This window comes from Podarcis filfolensis (genome assembly GCF_964270895.1).
Source record: "Podarcis filfolensis genome assembly, chromosome: 9".
Lineage (NCBI taxonomy): Eukaryota > Metazoa > Chordata > Lepidosauria > Squamata > Lacertidae > Podarcis > Podarcis filfolensis.
Window position 1 is genome coordinate 62,004,077 of NC_139610.1, and position 20,421 is coordinate 62,024,497.

At 45.2% G+C, this 20,421-nt stretch overlaps 1 protein-coding gene across 2 annotated transcripts in view; it reads left to right on the forward strand.

The window, feature by feature from the left end:
* Positions 1–20,421, forward strand: part of FAM13A (family with sequence similarity 13 member A) — a 134,757-nt gene that overhangs the window by 40,801 nt on the left and 73,535 nt on the right. For both annotated transcript variants that reach the window (XM_083571108.1, XM_083571107.1), the window contains one exon: positions 5,991–6,160. In XM_083571108.1, the coding sequence (XP_083427234.1) occupies positions 5,991–6,160 (170 nt within the window). The remainder of the gene's footprint in view (positions 1–5,990; positions 6,161–20,421) is intronic.

The following is a 20,421-nucleotide window of genomic DNA, read 5'->3' on the forward strand; positions in this document are numbered from 1 at the left end:
ATTTCATCTTCCTCATGATTCCCCTTATTTTGTAACAATTCCCGTTCTTTGCTTAAGCTCGGATTGCAGTCATTCCAATGACGTTATTCGTTGATTTTTCCTGGTTGGAGAGACGAGGGCGGTGAGGGAGGGAGACTTGGCAAAAGGTGGTTCAATGAGTTACACCAGTAGTTTTGAGCTTGGATTTTCCCCTGTATGCAAAGACAGACTGGTGGATTGAGCGGATCAGGCCAATAGTGGGTCCAAAGGTCAAGAAGGTGATTACTTCACATGCTGTAAAGGGAAATGAGGGGCAGATGGGGCTCATCAAGCTGGGAAGGGAGCCCTTTTGGAGAATGAAAACTCTGATCCTAAACCTCCATTGCCTTGCCAGATATCTTCAGGAGAAGTAAAGTTGTTGTTTAGTCGTTTAGTCGTGTCCGGCTCTTCGTGACCCCATGGACCAGAGCACGCCAAGCACTCCTATCTTCCACTGCCTCCCACAGTTTGGTCAAACTCATGCTGGTAGCTTTGAGAACACTGTCCAACCATCTCGTCCTCTGTCATCCCCTTCTCCTTGTACCCTCAATTTTCCCAACATCAGGGTCTTTTCCAAAGAGTCTTCTCTTCTCTTGAGGTGGCCAAAGTATTGGAGCCTCAGCTTCAGGATCTGTCCTTCCAGTGAGCACTCAGGGCTGATTTCCTTAAGAATGGAGTGGTTTGATCTTCTTGCAGTCCATGGGACTCTCAAGAGTCTCCTCCAGCACCATAATTCAAAAGCATCAATTCTTCGGCGATCATCCTTCTTTATGGTCCAGCTCTCACTTCCATACATTGCTACTGGAGAAACCATAGCTTTAACTATACGGACCTTTGTTGGCAAGGTGATGTCTCTGCTTTTTAAGATGCTGTCTAAAGGCTAAGGAGTAAATCTGGAGTAGAGTCCCTAAGGCATTTGGGTGGCACCTTCCAGCAGCCAAGCTGGTGCCAAAGGTATTGCTCTGCTTTCATTTGGACTACATCAGCATAGCCTAGAAGGGGGTCCTGTCATCTGGGCAGCCCAAGACCTCCATACACACTGCCGGTTGAGAATGTGTAGGAAATGGAAGACCCATGAGAACCCTGGCGGAGGTATACCATCATGAGAATTAAGCCAGAATTAAGCCAGAAGCAGTGATAGATTTCAAGGCAGGTCAGTTGGGTAGGTTAAGAGGAACCTGTGAACTTGCAGATGATGCTGGACTCCCATTCATCTGAGTCAATGGCCAATAATCAAGGATGATGGGAGTTGCAGTTCAACAACATCTGTTCCCTGTCCCTGGACTAGACTATCTACTTCAGGGGTTGGAAAACTTTTCCAGCCGGAGGGCCACATTTCCTTCTAGGTGATCTGCCTGGGGCCGCATCCCACCAGGAGTGAGTGATATCAGAAACAAAAGTGGGCAGAGCACCAAATATTAAATTTACCCGGCTACAGTAGGCTTGTTTCTACACAGACTCATGCTTTTATCCTACATCCAGGCAAGGATTATATTATCAGAGTTGAAGGACACAGTCTAGTCAGGGATAAACGCTCAAGGACAGTGCAAAGCAGGGGTGGGAAGGGGTGTGGGCTGTGGAGAGTTTGGAGGGCCAGATTGAGAGACTGCATCTCTCACCCTCATCTACCCCAGCCTGAGGTTTCTCATCCCTGATCTTCTGAGCTTCTTCCAGATTTCAGGAAGTCATGGAAGGCCTTCTCGAAAGAGGTATACATCCACCTTTGTTACACCCCCCCCCCCAAGAACAGGTGTGGATATTTCTCTTTTGCCATGCATTTTAATTTGTGCGAAGCGTTGATCTGCTGCATGTTTTTACCTGTGGCCCCATATAATTTCCTTTTATTGTATACGTTAGTGTTTTATGCTGTTTACCCAGGAATCTGTTGGGCATGGGGCAGAATGCAAATATTTAAAATAAATACACTAACGAGAAACATTTGCATATCCAGTGGCACTGGGCTGGTTCTGAAGAAGGGTGGCAGACTGAAAAAGATCGCCATGGTTGAGTGCTGTGCCCTGCCCCCAACTTTCTAATTTCCAGTCCTTTCACTTCAATGAAGGGAAGCAGAAGTCAATGGTGTTTATGTGAGCTGTCTTCTGCCCTCGAAAGACCTGTTCACTCCTGCATGATTTATCGTGCACTGCGTAACAATGCCAACAACGTCAACTAGGCACCCAAATTCTTTCATTAGGCTGTAATTCTGTGTTGTGGCTGTTAGGTTTCAGAATACCATAAATGGAGAAGGACAAGCTTCTCCGTGAAGCCTTCTGGCCCATTTGGGTGGACATACATGGACTTCAGAAAAGTCCTCTTTTATCAGGACACTGGCATTAGTTTGGTGAGTAAAGTAAACTCCAACTGGACTTTTTACCCATATTTATACCCAAGAAACATACTGCTGAGAAAAAGTAAGAGAGAGAACCATCACTTCACCTCTGTTACTAACTCTTAGGCAAATTCTGTGGCTGTTGGCATACATTTTGGTGAAGGAGCGTTAGAATTAGATGCCGACTTCAATCTTTAAAGCCCCAAACACATTTTCCCACTTATGCTGATGATGATCTTTGTAGTCGGCTGATAACTTCCTTTATCTTGACAGTATCTCCAAGTGGCCCACTTTTCCGTCTGGTTCCAGAAGTTTCTCCTGCCTGTTTTCAGAAGCATCTTGCTCTATTTATTCGGCCTTCTGTTGCTTCCTTTCAGGTTCCTGTGCAGCCCTTTCACTGATGGACAACAGTGGAATAATGTTCCATTATCTAGGATGGACCACTTTCTCTCTCTCTCTCTCTCTCTCTCTCTCTATATATATATATATATATATATTCAGTGAACTTGCACAGCCTCCAATGTCTTTTGGCTCCTATTTGTGTTTGCAGAGCTCTTGTGAAAGCAGGCGAGACAGTGAGAATTTCCTGGAGGCCACCCAGCAACTGGGGCAGTAACGGGTGTGGTGGGTTTGGGCTCTCATATATCTTAGCTGCTGCCCAAAATATCTCCTTGGAGGCCTGCTTAATGGGTAAGGGATTACTTAGGTTCAATTCGTTGAATTTCCCTGTTCTTCCCAAAACGGTCTATAAATTAACACCTTGGCTGGAGCGATGCCTAAAAGCTTGGGGGAACTTCATAATGCAGCGTTGGATGATAAACCCTGGATCGTTTAAAACGTCAGCTGTGCCAAGGGGGGAAAACCGGAGAGGCAGAGCTTTTAACTCACTTGGCACCATCGCAATGAGTTTTATGTAGCGTGGGATTGCCATCTTGGTAGACTGGCAGATGTAGGAAAGGACCACAGATCCAGCAGTAGAGCATTTGCTTTGTATGAGGAAAGTCCTGGCTTCAATCGCTTTGCATGGTTTGAAACAGCCTCCCCACTCTCTTCAGAGGAGCTGAGAGCAGAACATATGCCTGCGCTGCCCAGAGCAGGCTAGCTCCTGAGGGTGCCCTTCCAGGCGTGGGATAGCTGCTCAGGTGCCTGGAGCAGTGCGCACGCCCTGCAGCCGGGGGCAGAGGCAGCCACCCATGGCGGACATTCGGCACACCACACACCCGTGACTCCCAAGCCTCCCCCAAGCTGTCAAAACAAAGGGGGAAGGGGGAATGGCGTCAGCAAAGCGGCGCAGCTCCCCCCTTACCCCGAAGGCTCAGGGTAGGCTTGAGAGTCATGGGCAGGCAGTGCACCAAATGTCACCCCCTCAGTGAGGGCACCCAGGATGGTCCGCCTTCACCGCCTCCCTGGGGCGATCACACAGGGCCCTCGGACATTTAACGGTTTATTGATCCCTGTGCCACCACTGTGCTTCCCGCTGCCACCAACCAGTTACTCTCTGGTAAAACACTGAGTCCAGTCAGTTGTTAAAAGTGAACCAAAAAAAAAACAAGTTTATTTTACAAGCATTAACAAGTTTATGGTTTCTCAGATAATATTCCTGTCAGTATCTTAACTTTAGTTTCTTTACTGGCCTATACCTTCCTAATACCTTCTGACTGATTATCTCAACTGTTTGATTCCTGTTAACAAATTCTCTCACACCAGACTAGCCCAACCCACAGACCTATCTTCCCTCTCTCTCCTAACTCCAGACTGTCTTCTCAACCACCCTAACTCCTCCAAAAAACCCTCTGTGCTTAAGCCTTATACACAGTTAACTCTGCCCCTTGGGTTCCCATTGGTTAGTCATTTTACAATTAGTTAACCCTTTCCTTATGAACCCAGTATGATGTTACACACCTAGGAGGGCGAATGCCGCCACCCCCTTCCTATGCCGCTGGCTGAGAGCCTGCTTGAAAGGACACTTGGTGAAGCTGGGGAGGGCATTTTGACAGCTGGGCTTACCCCACCCACCTTTCAGTCATGCAACATCCTTATGGCAGTATGGACACGTGGGTGCTCCCGCCCACCTGTCAAATTCATCCTGCGATTCAGATCCTGATAAGGATTTAGCGTGTGGATCCTGAGCTAGATCAGGGGTCAGCAAACTTTTTCAGCAGGGGGCCGGTCCACTGTCCCTCAGACCTTGTGGGGGCCAGGCTATATTTTGTAATTTTGAAAAAAAATGAACGAATTCCTATGCCCCACAAATAACCCAGTGGTGCATTTTAAATCAAAGGACATATTCTACTCATGTAAAAACACGCTGATTCCTGGACTGTCCGCGGCCCGGATTTACAAGGCGATTGGGCTGGATCTGGCCCCCGGGCCTTAGTTTGCCTACCCATGAGCTAGATGAACCAAGGGTCTGAAAGCTTGGTGGATGAATGGAATAAGGTTGTGTGTTTTTGCCTCTGTGGCCTTCTCTGGTGGATAGATAGGTCTTGATAAAGATCTCATCTCTAAAGGGTCACCCAGGGAGCAGTTCAAGCTTGGACAGCCACTCGACTTACATAAACCTTTATGGAGACAGAGGGGGTAACTTGAGCAGGCATTGCTCCATCAAGAAGCAACAGCAGCTTAGAGAAATCTCTCACTTTGCTGTTAGCATCTGCCAAAAGAGTTGATTACTTTCCCCCCATGACAGTGGGAAAGTGTGATGGCCCCTCCAGACGTTCTTTTTTTATTGGGTATTTGTGATGGCTTGTGTTCATGATGTTCTCGGGGTGGTTAAATGCAGTCCTGCTTTGAACACCGTTTGTGCCTGCAAAAGTTTTGGGGTGTTTGCCATGGGTGCGTGTCCCGTAATTTCCCTGTGCCAACTTCTATGATCCTCCCATGTCCTGCATATTTGTTTTATTGCTGGTGAAGCTGTTCTAACACTTCCTCTTGCGTAACGGTAGGTGTTACATAAGCAAAAGAAGGAGATGTAAACGTACGAGTTACATAAAGATAATGGCCTAAATGTGCAAATTAAATAAGAAAGTCACATACATCAAATGGTTTTGATGGTTTTACTTGTTACAGTGCCATAAATATAGCTGAGTTGCTGTTATTAAGCTGTTCAGCGCCCCTGCCGACATAATGTACATAATTGCTTAAACCACTAATTGTATGGCATTATTTCTGCTTTGGCAGTCTGAGCTCTGTGTAGCTTATGAGCTACACAATCATTATCGTATTTTTTAAAACCACCTCATGATTTGGGTAAGATTATTGTGAGGCAGTAATAGAAAGGGAACACACAAAAAGCCTTAATTGCGCCTGCTGTGACATCATGGTTCTTGTGCACATTCCCAGCTTTATTTTATTTTTTTACACTTTGCTTCAATGTGCTGTGAGGTTCCTGTTGGACTCTCATCACTACAGATTTGTGCTTGCTTTTTTTTTAACCATTGCCTTACAGCAGGAGGTTGGGTTTTTCATCCATTGGGTACGGGGGGTGGAAATGCTGACTCACTATTTGCTGTGAATTCATGGCACTGTATCATTTTATTTTATTTTTTAAAAAACCAACCCCAGCCTGCCTGCTGCAAATGAGCTGGGAAGATTTCTCTGCCCCTTACCCATGTTTTTTCCCCCTTTTACTTTGTTTCTCTAGGTTGCAAAGTGCAAGCAAGAAGGATCTTCTCCAGCATGCTTGGTGCCGCAGCCAAGACTGTCAGATGGAATTCCCTGCGTTAGGGTCCATTTAACGGACAGTTTGCGCTCGGAGGAGATGGATTTAGCTGACGAAATCTCCTTTATAAGCAGTGCTGCATTCTTCACCAGGTTAGTGTTCCTTTTTTCTCCTCCATATACAATGTGTAGCTTGCAAATTCAATGTTTCAGACCGTTGGTGTGCTAGCTGGTTGCACAAAGCAGATTTACAGCATTGCAGCAGAGCCTGTGAACGCTGGGGAAATTTTTAAGCATGGAGCAGCTAGCTTCGTCCGCATTAAATCAGGCCTCTGCTGTGTATTATCCTATTGAAAAAAGGATGCTGTGCTTACATGCATGCCAAAAACTCTGGAATGGTAACGGGAGCCTGGGAGAAAGATGCCTTAAATATGACTGTCATCAAAGTTAATAGGTTTGGTAGGAGAGTGAGATGCACTCTAAAGCCATTTCTGCGACTAATTAGATTTAAGTGTGTGTGTGTGTTTAAAATAAAAGGCAGCCCTTTTCAGGGCTTCTGTTTGCAAAGAAGCAAGACTAGCTTAAAAGAATGCTTCTGTTTCTTAGACGTCATTCTCACGAAACAAAACTGGGTTGGAGCTCACTTGTTTTCCGGATTTGTTACGGTACTTTTTAACGCTAGCTTGAAAATGTTGCTGTTCTCTAGCCACTGCTGGCCAGCCTTGGATTCAGTAGCGCAGACAATGTCCTGTGCCTCTCTTGGAAGCGGCATCCTATGTCCTCCAAGAGGGGCAGTACCATAGAGGCCTATCCCGATAGCCCTATAAAACCCATAATGCAAAGTGCCCTGCCCTGGGTGTGCGAAGAGTTAGTAGATGCAAGAAGCTAAAGAGACAGGCAATGTTCTCTTTTGCCTCTGACCAGGCACTAAGCATGTTGCCCTGGAATGTTGGTCAGAGGGGAATGCAGCCCACAGTTGTTATTGTTTTGTTTTAGAAAAGTTTTTTCCACCCCTGAGGTAGAATGAGATGGGCGCTGGGGCAGAACAGCAGGCTGTTGGAGGTGTGGCCTCATCAGCACTCTTTATCATACAGTTTTAAAGTCATGGCGTCCCTCAAAAAATCCTGGGAACTGTAGTTTGTTAAGGGTGTTGAGAGTTGTTGAGAGACTCCTATTCCCCTCACAGAGCTACATTTCCCAGAGTTCCCTGGGAAGGGAGAATTATTGTTAAATCATTCTTGTATATGTCTGGTGTGGATATGGCAACTTCTTCATTTGTGTTTGGGCTAACGCAGAGATGCAATTCAGGAATCTCAGGACAGGAATAAGTAGGAATCTGTTTTTAAGCCGCCCCCTCAGCCGGTTCAAAGTGGCTGCCACCTTGAAATAAATATATCGCAATGGTCCCTCCTCAGCTTTACGGGAATCCCTTTCAGAAGATCTCAAAGCCATGAAAAAATCCCCTATAGCAATTCCAGGAGCAGTTTCCTTGACTTCTCAGTTTTGTTTTGCTTTGAACTGTGTTTGCTTTGAACAATTTTGTTTTGCTTTGAACAGACTATTTTCCTTATTTTTATTATTTTTAAAGACATTGCCCTGTGAGTAAAACTTGACTAGGCCAGAAGCTACTCCCTTTGCTTATTTGACTTCTGTGAGGCTAGAGGGGAAAGTCTGGAAACAGGGAAATGGATGTGTTGAATGCCTAAAGTGTCAGCCCTTTGTACTATCCAGATCAGTCCATCTGTTGTGACATTGCTTCCGCCTTCCACCCTCGTTCTGTGCTGCGATGCCCCAGGCAAAGCATTGTAGAGAACCCAAGACTGTTGACAGGGTTCAGCACCATGAATTGCAAACTCCCAGTGGACAGCTCCCTTCCCCTGCCCACTCCATGTTCTTTAATACCAGCCTCTGCACCTGTCATCCTCCAAATAAGAGTTTTTCCTGTGTAATTGGCTGGGTTTTTTGTTTTTTACACTTGTTAAGAAAGGATTTACAGTATTTATGAATTTGCTGAGAAAGGCAAAGCCTTGCTATCCCAGAGGTCTTTAGCATTCCCCTTGGTCTGTTTTCCTATCCACCCCCCAGCTAACCATCAACTCTTCTGCCCTCATTGCTGCTGCTTGTTTCGTTTGTTGTCTCTTGGCTAGACTAGGCACTTTGTCCCAGGTGAAGCTGAGGTGAAGGCACCTTGTGTGTGCATTACGAGAGGAATGTGAACACCTTCCACTTTTTTACTTGTCCGTGGCTGTCATGGGACTCTCAGGTGCCATTGGCAAACATATGTATTTACTTATTTGGAGTAATCCATTTTCTTGTTTCGCCCAAGCATGGGGAATCCGCAGCTTGAGGACCTAATATGCTCCGTGGGGGAGCCTGGAAGGAGAGAAGGAAGGTGAGGGTGGGGAAAGGTGCTGGGAAACTGGGTAAAGTTGATGGCGTGGAGAAAGGAGCAAGAGAAGCCCTTGACAGGGAAAGGAAAGGGCCATAGTTCAGTGGTAGAGCATCTGTTTTGTGTGCAGAAGATCCCAAGTTCAGTCCCCAGTATCTCCAGATTGGCTGGGAGAACTCACTGTCCAAAACAGCTTCTGCCAGTAGGGCATGTCATTTTAAGGAGTGAAACTTAATGTTTACAAATACAGTAGTACCTCTGGTTGCGAACGGGATCCGTTCCGGAGGCCCGTTCACAACATGAAAAGAGCGCAACCCGCAGCAGCTCATATGCGCATGTGCGGGTTGTGAGTCAACGCTTCTGCGCATGCGCGTGATGTCATTTTGCGCTTCTGCGCGAGCGGCGAAACCCGGAAGTAACCCTTTCTGGTACTTCCGGGTTGCTGCGGGACGTAACCTGAAAGAATGTAACATGAAGCAAACGTAACATGAGGTATGACTGTATTTTCCATGAGGAGTCTGAAAAATATGTTTTTGGGTGTGAGGAATTTTAGTTTTTGTAGCTGGTAAGTCTATGTTTGATAAAGAAGCATGCGAACTGTTTTTGGAAAACCAAAGAATTTTTATTTTCTCTCTGAAAATGTTAGGCAATGCTAAATAATAATAATAATAATAATAATAATAATAATAATAATAATAATAATAATAATATATGATATAACTGCAAGTACTTGGCAATTGTTTTAATGATTTCTGTGCAATTTTACGCACGTTTTGCTTACCCAGCAAGACTAAATCATATCAATTTAGCCAAAATATATTTTGAATTCTCAGTGTCATTTTTAGCACCCATCATTTTGGGAATTTGAAAGCTGAAAATTTCAACACGCTCTATTCTTCCAGCCAGTGGAGACAGTACTAAGCTAGATGGACCAGTGGCCTGATTCTGTGTATGGCACCTCCCTGTGTCCCCATGCAAGTGGCCACAAGGTCTGTGTTCTGCCTCCACTTTCAAGGGCAGTATTCCTCTGAATACTAGTTCATGGCAACTGCAAGGAGGGAGAGTGCTGATGCACTCAGGTCCTGTTTCAGGCTTCCCCCAGGCATCTGCTTGGCTGCTGTGAGACTGGGATTCCGGACTTTTCCCCTTAAGTGATCAATTCAGAGCTGTAGCAGGACTGAACTGTCGATCGCTGGACAGGTAGTGAAGTATAGGGAGAGAGGGGAGATGCATCCTGTCCACTTTGGGCTGCTCTAGCCTCCCCTATTGCAGGTGCATTGCTGATATTATCCCCAAACAAATGCAACCCTCTGCAGTGGGCAGGAAGGATTCCCTAACTGCTGGTTTAGCCTTTGCACGACATCAAGAAAAAAATACGAAAATGGAAAGTAGTATACCAGCAAATACTAGCTTCAGAAGATGGTTTTTCCTCAGGATCACAATGGAGGTCTCCTCTCTTCCTACTGATCACCAGTCTTCCACCACACCAAATCCTTTACTCACATGCATCTGCTTTGCAAGTTTTCTTTATAAAATCAAAAGCCCAGCTTTTGGGCTGCTGTTGTTTGTTTTTCCAGTTCTGTGCAATGCAGAGTTTCACTGCTATTAGCAAGTATATTGTGCATTCTTTATAAGACAAAGACTCAGTTGTCACTGTCTGTACTTTTCTGCACTTAGTTTCCCTCTGACCTCACTGCTTACAGTCCACCACACACACACCCAAACCATGGATATGCATACCTGTAACAATTCAGATATCTGATGAAGTGGACTGTTGTTTCATGAAAGCTTATGCCAGGGTGGTCCAACACATGGCCCGAGAGCCTCATGTGGCCATCAAGACCTTTTTGGCAGCCCTGTGGGTTAAACCACTGAGCCTAGGGCTTGCTGATCAGAAGGTTTGCGGTTCGAATCCCTGCAGCAGGGTGAGCTCCCGATGCTCGGTCCCTGCTCCTGCCAACCTAGCAGTTCGAAAGCACGCCAAAAAGTGCAAGTAGATAAATAGGTACCGCTCCAGCGGGAAGGTAAACTGTGTTTCCATGCGCTGCTCTGGTTCGCCAGAAGCTGCTTAGTCATGCTGGGCAGATGACCTGGAAGCTGGACGCCGACTCCCTCGGCCACTAAAGCAAGATGAGTGTGCAACCCCAGAATCGTCCATGACTGGACCTAACGGTCAGGGGTCTCTTTACCTTTACAGCAACATTTGATACCCCTCTCAGCCCTCATGCTACCTTCCCAAAGACAGGTAAGCGAGGCGTTGGCTTTGTGAAGGAGGCATAAGGGCTCTGACAGGGTCCTTCTTCCCAAAGTGTAGTTAGAGCTTTGGGAAGGAGAAGGGAGGAATCAAAGTACTCTTGCGGCCCATCTGGTATGAAAAGTTGGACCGCACTGTCTTAAGCCTTCATGTTAGCCTTTAAAGTGCCACAACACTCTTAGGAACTAGCTTCCAGGTCATTGCTGCCAAGTGGTTGATGAGGATGTGGGGGTTATTTTATACATGTATTGTTTGTGGTTTTGCATGAACGCCTCAACATTAAAGTGCATTTATGTTTATGCTTTCAAATACATTGCAAGTCACTTGGAGACGTCTGTGTAACAAGCGATGAACAAGTCCAGTTAATAATAATCCAACCTCAGAGCTGTTGTGTAGCATTTGGAGTTCTGCTGGAACAGAGTTAAGTGGTTAAGGGTGAGAAAGCAAGCAGGCTCTTATGTTCTTTCGGGGTATTCTGCCAGAGATTTTGCGATTGCAGTACACGCTGCCATGGGTATTTGCCAGGGGAAGTACACTGTGTCACCTTGCGGGTATGCTTGGATGTTTCCAGAGTGAAGCTTTGCTTTTATGCCAATGCTGTACTTCTCAGCCTCGCTTATATGGCTTCCTGTTCCAATGGTAAAGGGTTTATTGGGTTCTCAGTCCTCTAGCAACGTCATAAACAAGGTGGGAATGTGCTTTTGTGGGTGTATCTTAATTCCTAGGGATACTGCAACACTCAAACAGTCCTGCCCTTTTCACAGGACAGGCCAATAGGTGCAGTGTTTGAAAATCAGGTGTATAAGTTAAACCTAGGCTGCAGTTACCACAGTGAAATGTCTAGCCCCCCCCCTTTTTTTTTGTTTTTGCAGTGGGGCTTCTTTTCCTTTGTAGTAGTATTATTATTATTATTATTATTATTATTATTATTATTATTTTCATTTCTATACCATTTTATATTTTTAAAAACCTCAAAGCAGTTTACAGCACACTAAAACATCAAATAAAACCATCCTGAATAAAACAAAGTTTCAAGGAAATTATTTCAGACCCTTCTCTAAATGACACTTTGCTTTCTCCTTCTTTAATTACCTACTTAATTTGCCCCCGTAGCAGAAGTATGCAAGGAAGCCAGTGTGGTGCAGTGATTAGGGTGTCTGCCTAGGATCTGGGTGACCTTGGGCCAGTTGCAACCTCTTAACCCACCTTGCAGGGTCATTGTAGGGATTAACTGAGGAGGGTTGTGAACCATGTACTCCTTGGGATATAAATACAATAAATGAACTCTACTTAAGAAAGCTGGAGGGGCCGGCCAGATGAAGAGGTCAGTCACTAGCCTGGCACCCAGAGATCTCTGTGTGGTCGCAGTTGGGCCTGCGCCAGTCGCAAAACGCACCTGGCGCCTGGGGGATTTCTAACACAGCATAGGGCACAGCAGTAGGGGCATAAACAGAAGCAGTGGCAGCCATCAGCCATAGGTAAAATGCAATGCAAAGGCATCTTCTGTTTCTGGTGAACAGTCTTGCTCCCGTAGCTCATGCCCTTATTTTGTAATTAGCAAATTTCGGATCATCTGAACCATTTTGTATGTTTTGTGGACTCGGTTTTGCACTATGGGGGGGGGGGAACTTTCAGGGTGGAGGGACGGGAAATAACACTACCAGCTGTGTCTCTCCAGTACTGCAGCAGTCAGACACCCAGAGCAGAAAAACAGCAACCTCAAAGCCTATATCACAAGAGCCTTTGTTGCCTGTTCCCTCGAAGAATGTATTTCTCAAAGTTTGGTTATGCAACACCCTTCGCAGTGCCAACATCCCACAATGGGATACAGAATGGGGCTGATTGCATAGGAGGGTGGAGACAAATGTGCTTTTAAAAAATGAAGTGAGTCAGCTTGGAAAAACTAACACAACAAGGGCCTAAAGCATAGGGAGAGACAGCAAGAGAAGCTATCTCCTCAATTAGATTGGTTCGGGTCACATGATGGTTCCTTATTAACTGGCAGCTTCTCAGGGGAAGGTACTTCAGGGAACCTGAAGCCCTCCAGATCCGGTTCGACCACAACTCCCATCACCTCTGACTATTGACTACGCTGGCTGGGACTGATAGGAGATGGAGCCCCCAAACTTTATGGAGGGCCACAGGTTGATGGGCGACAAGCTCTTCTTTCAGCCTCGATTGACTTTGCTTGGGAGCAGCTCCTGAGTGGAAACAATCCCTGCAGGTCTTGCATTTGCAAATTTAAAAGGCACTGAATCCAAGTCAGCAACCAGGAGAACATCGCAAGGCTACTGATCGTTCCTGGGCATCAGTGACTAACTCACACCAGACGTCGTATGTGTTTATTTGAATGCAGGCTTACCAAGGTCGTTGGGACACCTGTTTAAGAATGCCTTGCATAAGAACACAGGATCTTGCATGCTGGATCAGACCCAATGGACCCTGTTCCCACAGAAACCTGGAAGCCGGACCTGAGCACAATGGCTCTCTGCCCACTGTGATTCTTGGCAATTGTGGAGGTAGAACCTAGTTGTCATGGCTAGTAGCCACAGAATGTCTTGGCCTCCCTGATTTGCCCAGTCCTCTTTGAAAGCTATCCAAGCTGCTAGCTTCCTGTGGCATAGTTTGAACTTCCATAGTTTGAACTACGCACTTTGTGAAGAAATGCTTCCTTTTACCTGCCCTGAATCTTCCAACATTCAGCTTTCTTGGATGTCCACTAGTGTTATGAGAGAGGGAGAAAAACTCTTTTCTCCGTCTGCTTTCTCCATAATCTTACTTGTCTTTTCTCTGAATTTTCTCAAATGCCGCAACCTTTTCTCTTAGGGGAGTTGCTCCAGACTTTTGATCATTTTGGACCATTTCCAGCTCTGTGCAGAGAACTGTTTCTCCGACTCCATGCAAAAGTTAGTTCAGGCACTGGGAACTGCTCTGTATCTTCCGTTCTGAAGACAGATTAAAGGATTCTGCTTCTCTGCAAGCTCCTTTTCGTCCTTTACCACACCTTTGACTCCCTTGTCATTCAAGGGTTCAACCCCCACCCTAGACTTGTCTCTTAAGGAAAGTGGTCGAATCATTTTATTTGTCCTTTTCTTATTCTGCCGCACAGTAGCCTTTATTACATTGGAAAGCTATAATTTTTATCTGTGAGCACACCATAACTTTATATAATGGCACAATCAGACTCATTGTTTTGTTTCCTGTCCCTTTCTTTATAATTTCTGGATAACAGTTTTGGTCCCCACCTTGCTACAACACATGCCATGCTTTCTATTCTTCATCTCTCTCTTCCCTGTGGAGAGGAAAATATATATCTTTATATATTTGTACATACATACAATGTACATACAAGTAAACAAACATACAATCAAATAACAGAAAAATCAAACAAACCACCACACTATAAGATACAAGAAGATTAATATAATTATCGTAATATATACTCCTGATACTCAACACAATTATAAAACTTATAGAGAAGAAATTTAAAACTGACTTAATCTCACTATACTTTATCTATCCATTACTTTATACCGCACAGTTACATATTTCTTATATAATTTCTTTTTACCTCCCTACGGACTTATATTTATACAATACAGGGATCAGTCTAATTCTGCCAAGATATTTCCTTTTATTCCATAGTTTTCTAAATAGTCTTTAAAGATTCCCCAATCCTTATAGACTTTTTGTTTTGATTGGCCTCTTAGTCTTCCTGTCGCTTTCGCTAGCTGCAGATATTCTACCATTAGGATTTGCCAATCTTCCGTGTTGGGTATTGTGTCACAACCAGTTTTGGTGTCATCAAAAACTGTTTGGGAAGTTCATAGTATTTGTCCCAACGTGTGGTGTTATTATTGATCAAGCAAATAAATGGCTTTTGTTTTTATCTGGAAGTGGGTATTAATGGCAGCTTAGAAGTTTCAGTTGGGTCAAAATACTCCTGTATTAAGCCATCTTCATTGGCTAACACTTTGTTTATGGGCTTAATTTTACAGTCAGGGGTCTGTAATCCGGGATATCATATGAGCGTGGTGCCGATAATGTCTGGCTTGCAGGTTCGATTCCCGTATGGGACAGCTGCATATTCCTGCATTGCAGGAGGCTGGACTAGATGATCCTCTGGGTTCCCTTCCAAGTCTACAGTTCTTTGATTCCATCCTCTATGAACCTACCTGAACATGGAGATATACACTGGAGACACGGTTGCTTGCTCCCCCACAGAGACATGGCGGGTAGATGTGAGACACAGGGCCTTCTCTGTCCTGGCCCCAAAACTGTGGAACGCCTTCCCTGAGAAGGTCCACCTGGCCCCATCTCCTCTATTTCTATTTTAATTATTCCATGGGAGTTTAAATAGAAAATTAAACTTTTTGAACTGTAGTTGATCTTCTGTTGGCTGATAGATTTTGTTGTTGTTGTTGCCCTCTTGTTTTATAAATACAGTGGTGCCTCGGGTTACATACGCCTCAGGTTACAGACTCCGCCAACCTAGAAATAGTACCTCGGGTTAAGAACTTTGCTTCAGGATAAGAGCAGAAATCGTGCTCCTGCGGCAGCGGGAGGCCCCATTAGCTAAAGTGGTGCTTCAGGTTAAGAACAGTTTCAGGTTAAGAACGGACCTCCGGAACAAATTAAGTACTTAACCTGAGGTACCACTGTATTTTTTATCGCCCCTTAAAAAAAAAAAAAACAACAACCAGCCCCTCTGGCTATCTTTTAGATGGGAAAGTGGAATAGAAGCGATCGGAAATAAGTGAATTGGTGTTGCAGGGCTTTGCAGAAACATTTCTTTCTTTAATGTCAGGGTTGTGGGTTCGAGACCTACATTGGGCAAAATATTCCTGCATTGCAGGGGGTTGGACTAGATGACCCTCGTGGTCCCTCTATAATTCTCTGATTTTCTGATTCACTGCTTACGTTCCAGATACAGTTTCTCGGACATCTCCCATTATGGAGTGGGTGGGAAAGAGACTCAAAAGAGTCAAGGTCACCAGCTCTGAATAGGCATCATTATCTATGCGATCTCAGTCTTGGTATTGCCACAGCTACAAATGATTTTGAGTGCTATGCGCAGCCCACCTTCCGCCTTTGCCGAAGGAGTTCACCGGAGAATTCCCATGACATGGCAGAAATATTTTTTAATCAAGGCAGAGACCGAGTTAGAGAGATTGTACTTGTGTCTACAATTTGAACAATTCCATCAGTGTGCCTCAGGGCCTGGGGCAAAGCAGCTTTTCCTTTTATTGGTTTCTAAGAGACTTGGAGATTGAAAGGTGAGCGATGGAGGCCATGTTCACCATTGGCCCTCACTGAAACACATCTTAAAATCTCTCCGAAGGGAGTCCAATCCATTGGTTGCCCATGTGGCACCCATGGGTGGATATGCACCCGCAGAAGCCGTCCACAGCACCCAAAGGGGCCCCATCCACCCCATGCTATTCTCCCTGCTGAAATTACACTTGAAGGAAGCGCTCTGTTGCGGCAAATAGAAAGATTTTTCAAGCTTTGTTACAGAGTGAACGGGGAAAATTGGAGGGGTCAGTTATTCCCTTCCCAGCTGTGACGACCCCTTGTTGAAAGCGCCATGTTGAAAACACCGGCTTAAGGCTTCAAAGACACTTTCTAGGCTAGGTTTATTTGAAGTCTGACTAAATCAACTGGAGCACCGCCAAAGCCTGTGGTGCGCTCCCCTGTACCCTTTTAAATGCAGGCTAGAAAAGCAGCCACCTCTGTGTAGAAATGCCATAGCACCATTTATTGCTCATAGCAGCAGCTTCTCTGTGGCCAAAAGCCAGGCAGGGTCAAGCAACTTCCAGTTCCAAGAAAACAGTATTTATAGCCCGTTTCAGGTTTACAGAGTGCCTCACATAGGCCCGGTTCCCCTGGCACGCTAAGCTAAACCTTGGCTCGCTCTCTCAGCAGCTTTGCTCCTCCCTGATCCACAGTGTTCTGGGCCAAGCCAAGGTTTGGCTTGGCTTAACATATCGTCAGAACTAGGCCATAGATTATTTCAGCCATCCTTACAGCCATCCTTACAGCTCCATTTTGCAGATGGGGAGGGGGCGTGTGGCTGAGCTAAAGCTTCATGTCTTGGCTGCCCTGGGCAGCAAAAAACAAAGAGGTGACAGTACTCTGTACCAGTGACCATGTGTGTCCACATAAATAATTTGAGACCAGGTAGGGGAAGGTCTATGACTTGTCCAGTCATAGGTCCAGCTCTGAGGGCCTTCTGGCGGTTCCCTCACAGCGAGAAGTGAAGCTACAGGGAACCAGGCAGAGGGCCTTCTCGGTGGTGGTGCCCGCCCTGTGGAACGCCCTCCCATCAGATGTCAAGGAAATAAACAATTATTGATGACTTTTAGAAGACACCTGAAGGCAGCCCTGTTCAGGGAAGTTTTTAATGTTTCATCATTTTTATTATTATTATATTCTGTTGGGAGAAGGGACGCTGGTGGAGCTGTGGTCTAAACCACTGAGCCTCTTGGGCTTGCCGATCAGAAGGTTGGTGGTTTGAATCCACACAACTGGGTGAGCTCCTGTTGCTTTGTCCCAGCTTCTGCCAACATAGCAGTTTGAAAGCACATCACTGCAAGTACTTAAATTGTTGCTGCGGCGGCGGGAAGATAAATGGCGTTTCTGTGCACTCTGGCTTTCATCATGGTGTTCCGCTGCGCCAGTAGTGGTTTAGTCATGCTGGCCACATGACTCAGGAAAGCTGTTTGTGGACAAACATCGGCTCCCTCAGCCTGAAAAGCGAGGTGAGCGCCACACCACATAGTTGCCTTTGGATATTCTGTTGGGAGCCACCTGGAGTGGCTGGGCTATAAATTATTATTATTATTAGTAGTAGTAGTAGTAGTAGTAGTAGTAGTAGTAGTAGTATATGTCTGGGTCCTTAATAATAAATACATTTAGGACCCCAGGGTGGGGAGTATGCCCCGCCCCCAGAAAAACCCATGCTGATGAGTATTGGCACAATATATATATATATATATGTGTGTGTGTGTGTGTGTGTGTGTGTGTGTGTGTCTGCATTCTGTCCTTTTTTGTGCTGTATCTATATATATCACCCCAAGGCTGGATGTGACAGTACAAGAGGAAATGGAATCTGAAGTGTCCTTGTGTCTTGAGGCAGTCCCAGAAAGGGCCCAGCAAACTGTTACATACGCTGTTCCCGACAGATTGAATGACAGTTTTTAATAACTTGATAGGTTCCCAGAAAGCCCTTTGAGAAACTTGCTGCCAGGCCTCCTCCGAGGGAGCCAAGAAATAGTCAGATAGGCCAGCGTGTGGCAAAATTAACACGTTTTGATGCTGGGTGTGTCATCTCCCGTAAAGGCCAGTTGCTGACCAGCAATGTATTCTCGTCCAGCTCCACCCAAGACACACACAAGTTCAAGGGGAGCCTATGCAAACAGCTATTTATTGGCTGTGCTCCTTAAAACTTGAGCTGCAGCTGGCTAGTCGTACGCGTTGCCCTTCTTCAGATGGCTGACGGCAGAATTACATAATCTGGAGAACTGAGATGCTCACATAATTGTAGGTATCTCGTCTTTACACATGAGTGCAGAGAATGAGTCAGTGAAACGAAGCAACAGCTTTTCAGCTTGTCTCATAGGCTCTTGGTGGAAGGAAAAGCTTTGAATTATAATAGCTGCAAATTGCTCAGAAACCACCAAAGTCGCATTCATAGTAGGGCTGGGTGATATCTGGTTTACAACATCATGGTATTACCACTAGCTAAACATCGGTGATACACTGATATATTAAGATGTCTGACATAAGGATGGAGCTACAGTATGTAGAGGCATTGGCTGGTCTCATGGTTTCCCCCACATTGTGATTCTTGCATCACACACACACACACACACACATCGTGATTATTGCCAGGTCAAAAATTATGAAACCAGTATCACGATATGGACTTCAGACCAGTTTTAGATAATGTGTTGATATATCTCCCAGCTCTAGTTCATAGAGAAGGCGTGAAGGGGCTTCCTGGGGTGAAGCCAATACTCCAGATTCCCTGAGATGTTAGTGTCCCATCTGAGCCGGCCTCTATAGTCCATGCCATTGAGAGCCATTATGGTCCATTGCCATCAAGAGCCAGTGTGGTGTAGTGGTTAAGAGCGGTAGACTCGTAATCTGGTGAACCAGGTTCGCGTCTCCGCTCCTCCACATGCAGCTGCTGGGTGACCTTGGGCTAGTCACCCTTCTCTGAAGTCTCTCAGCCCCACTCACCTCACAGAGTGTTTCTTGTGGGGGAGGAAGGGAAAGGAGAATGTTAGCCGCTTTGAGACTCCTTCGGGTAGTGATAAAGCGGGATATCAAATCCAAACTCTTCTTCATGCTTGGATCATTTAGTTTAAATACAGTTTTGCTAAAGTCATTTAGACTTAACCATTCCACTCACACTCTTCAGGCCAATTATAATTATTTACTAATTTACATGCCTTAAGGCAGCAATGGGTAACTCCATCCCGCAAGCCTAACGAGCCCCCGCTCCCAAGATGTTTTGCCAAGCCACACTTCCCCTGGTCTACATGTATGACATCAGGTGTGGGGCAGGTACAGCCTTGGCTGGGGCAAAAGGGGGATTTGCAGGTATTGTCAATCAGCAAGTTTTATTTCAAACCACACGGGCACAGCTAAATCAGATTTCCCCCGTATCCTAATTAGAAATTGCTTTTCTGTCTCTGCTTGGTGTCTCATGTTTCTGAAGAAAGGAAACTGCTACATAATTTATTTAGACAGTTTTGGTGGCATACTGGGAAGACGGCGAACTTTTGGACGGTATCAGCCTAGCGTTTAACTTTCTGAAATCCTTAGTTCTTCTTTTATTATTGGTTTTATTATTGGTTCGTAGGTGTCCAGTCTGTTATGGATCAGTAAAGGGAGGCATTGGGAAACGGATACCAAATATTACAATCTGGCAGTGAAGGTCAAACCAGGATCAAGTTGTTGTTTCAGGTCTTGGCTTGTTGCCTACGTAACTGATCTGTCCAAATCGCAGTTTCCCATATTCAGACATCATTGGAATCTGCAGTTTGCTCCAAATTGCAAAAGGAAGCTTTGAATTTCTTTCTTTCCATGCACAAAGGAGAATGTGGAAACCTGAGGCTCAATTTGACACATCCTCATAGCAGGAAACTATTATGCCTGAACCTGGCTTGTGCGTTTTTGTAAAAACTGGCATTAAGAAGAACAGAGGGGAAACGCTTGTAGCATTTCCAGATTATAACATTAAAATTAATAGAACAGAGGAAATACGAAGGCAATTTGATTTCAAAGTAAATACGTGGTGTTTAATATCCTATCACCCTCAGGCTTGTTTGCTTTAGGAAGCGATGGAAGACTCAGGAGGAGTCTGCAGATGAAATTTCAGTGCTCTGTTTTTGATTAAATGGAAAAATTCCATTTCGTGCTCTCTCTTTTCTGCAAAACCCGGTGACTGGCTTTCTCTAGATACACAGGGGCTTGTGCAATAAAAGAAAAGTAAATGTTCATGTTCTGCCTTAAAATATTGCCACGTAGAGCAGATTCCCAATTTTGGAAAGATGTAAGTGTGCCAGGGTTTGCAGTCTGGCACTGGGGATGCCCGCTTGGTAAGAATGTATGCACTTCACTAGCTTATCAAGGTTAGAAATAATAATTTTTAAAAAGTGAAGTCGTGTCTCTGGTTTCCTCTGTAATTAATGTCTTACGTAATAATAGTATTGGCTGCTAGGCTAATGAAGCTAGGCAGCTTTCTGACATACACCCCTTTCT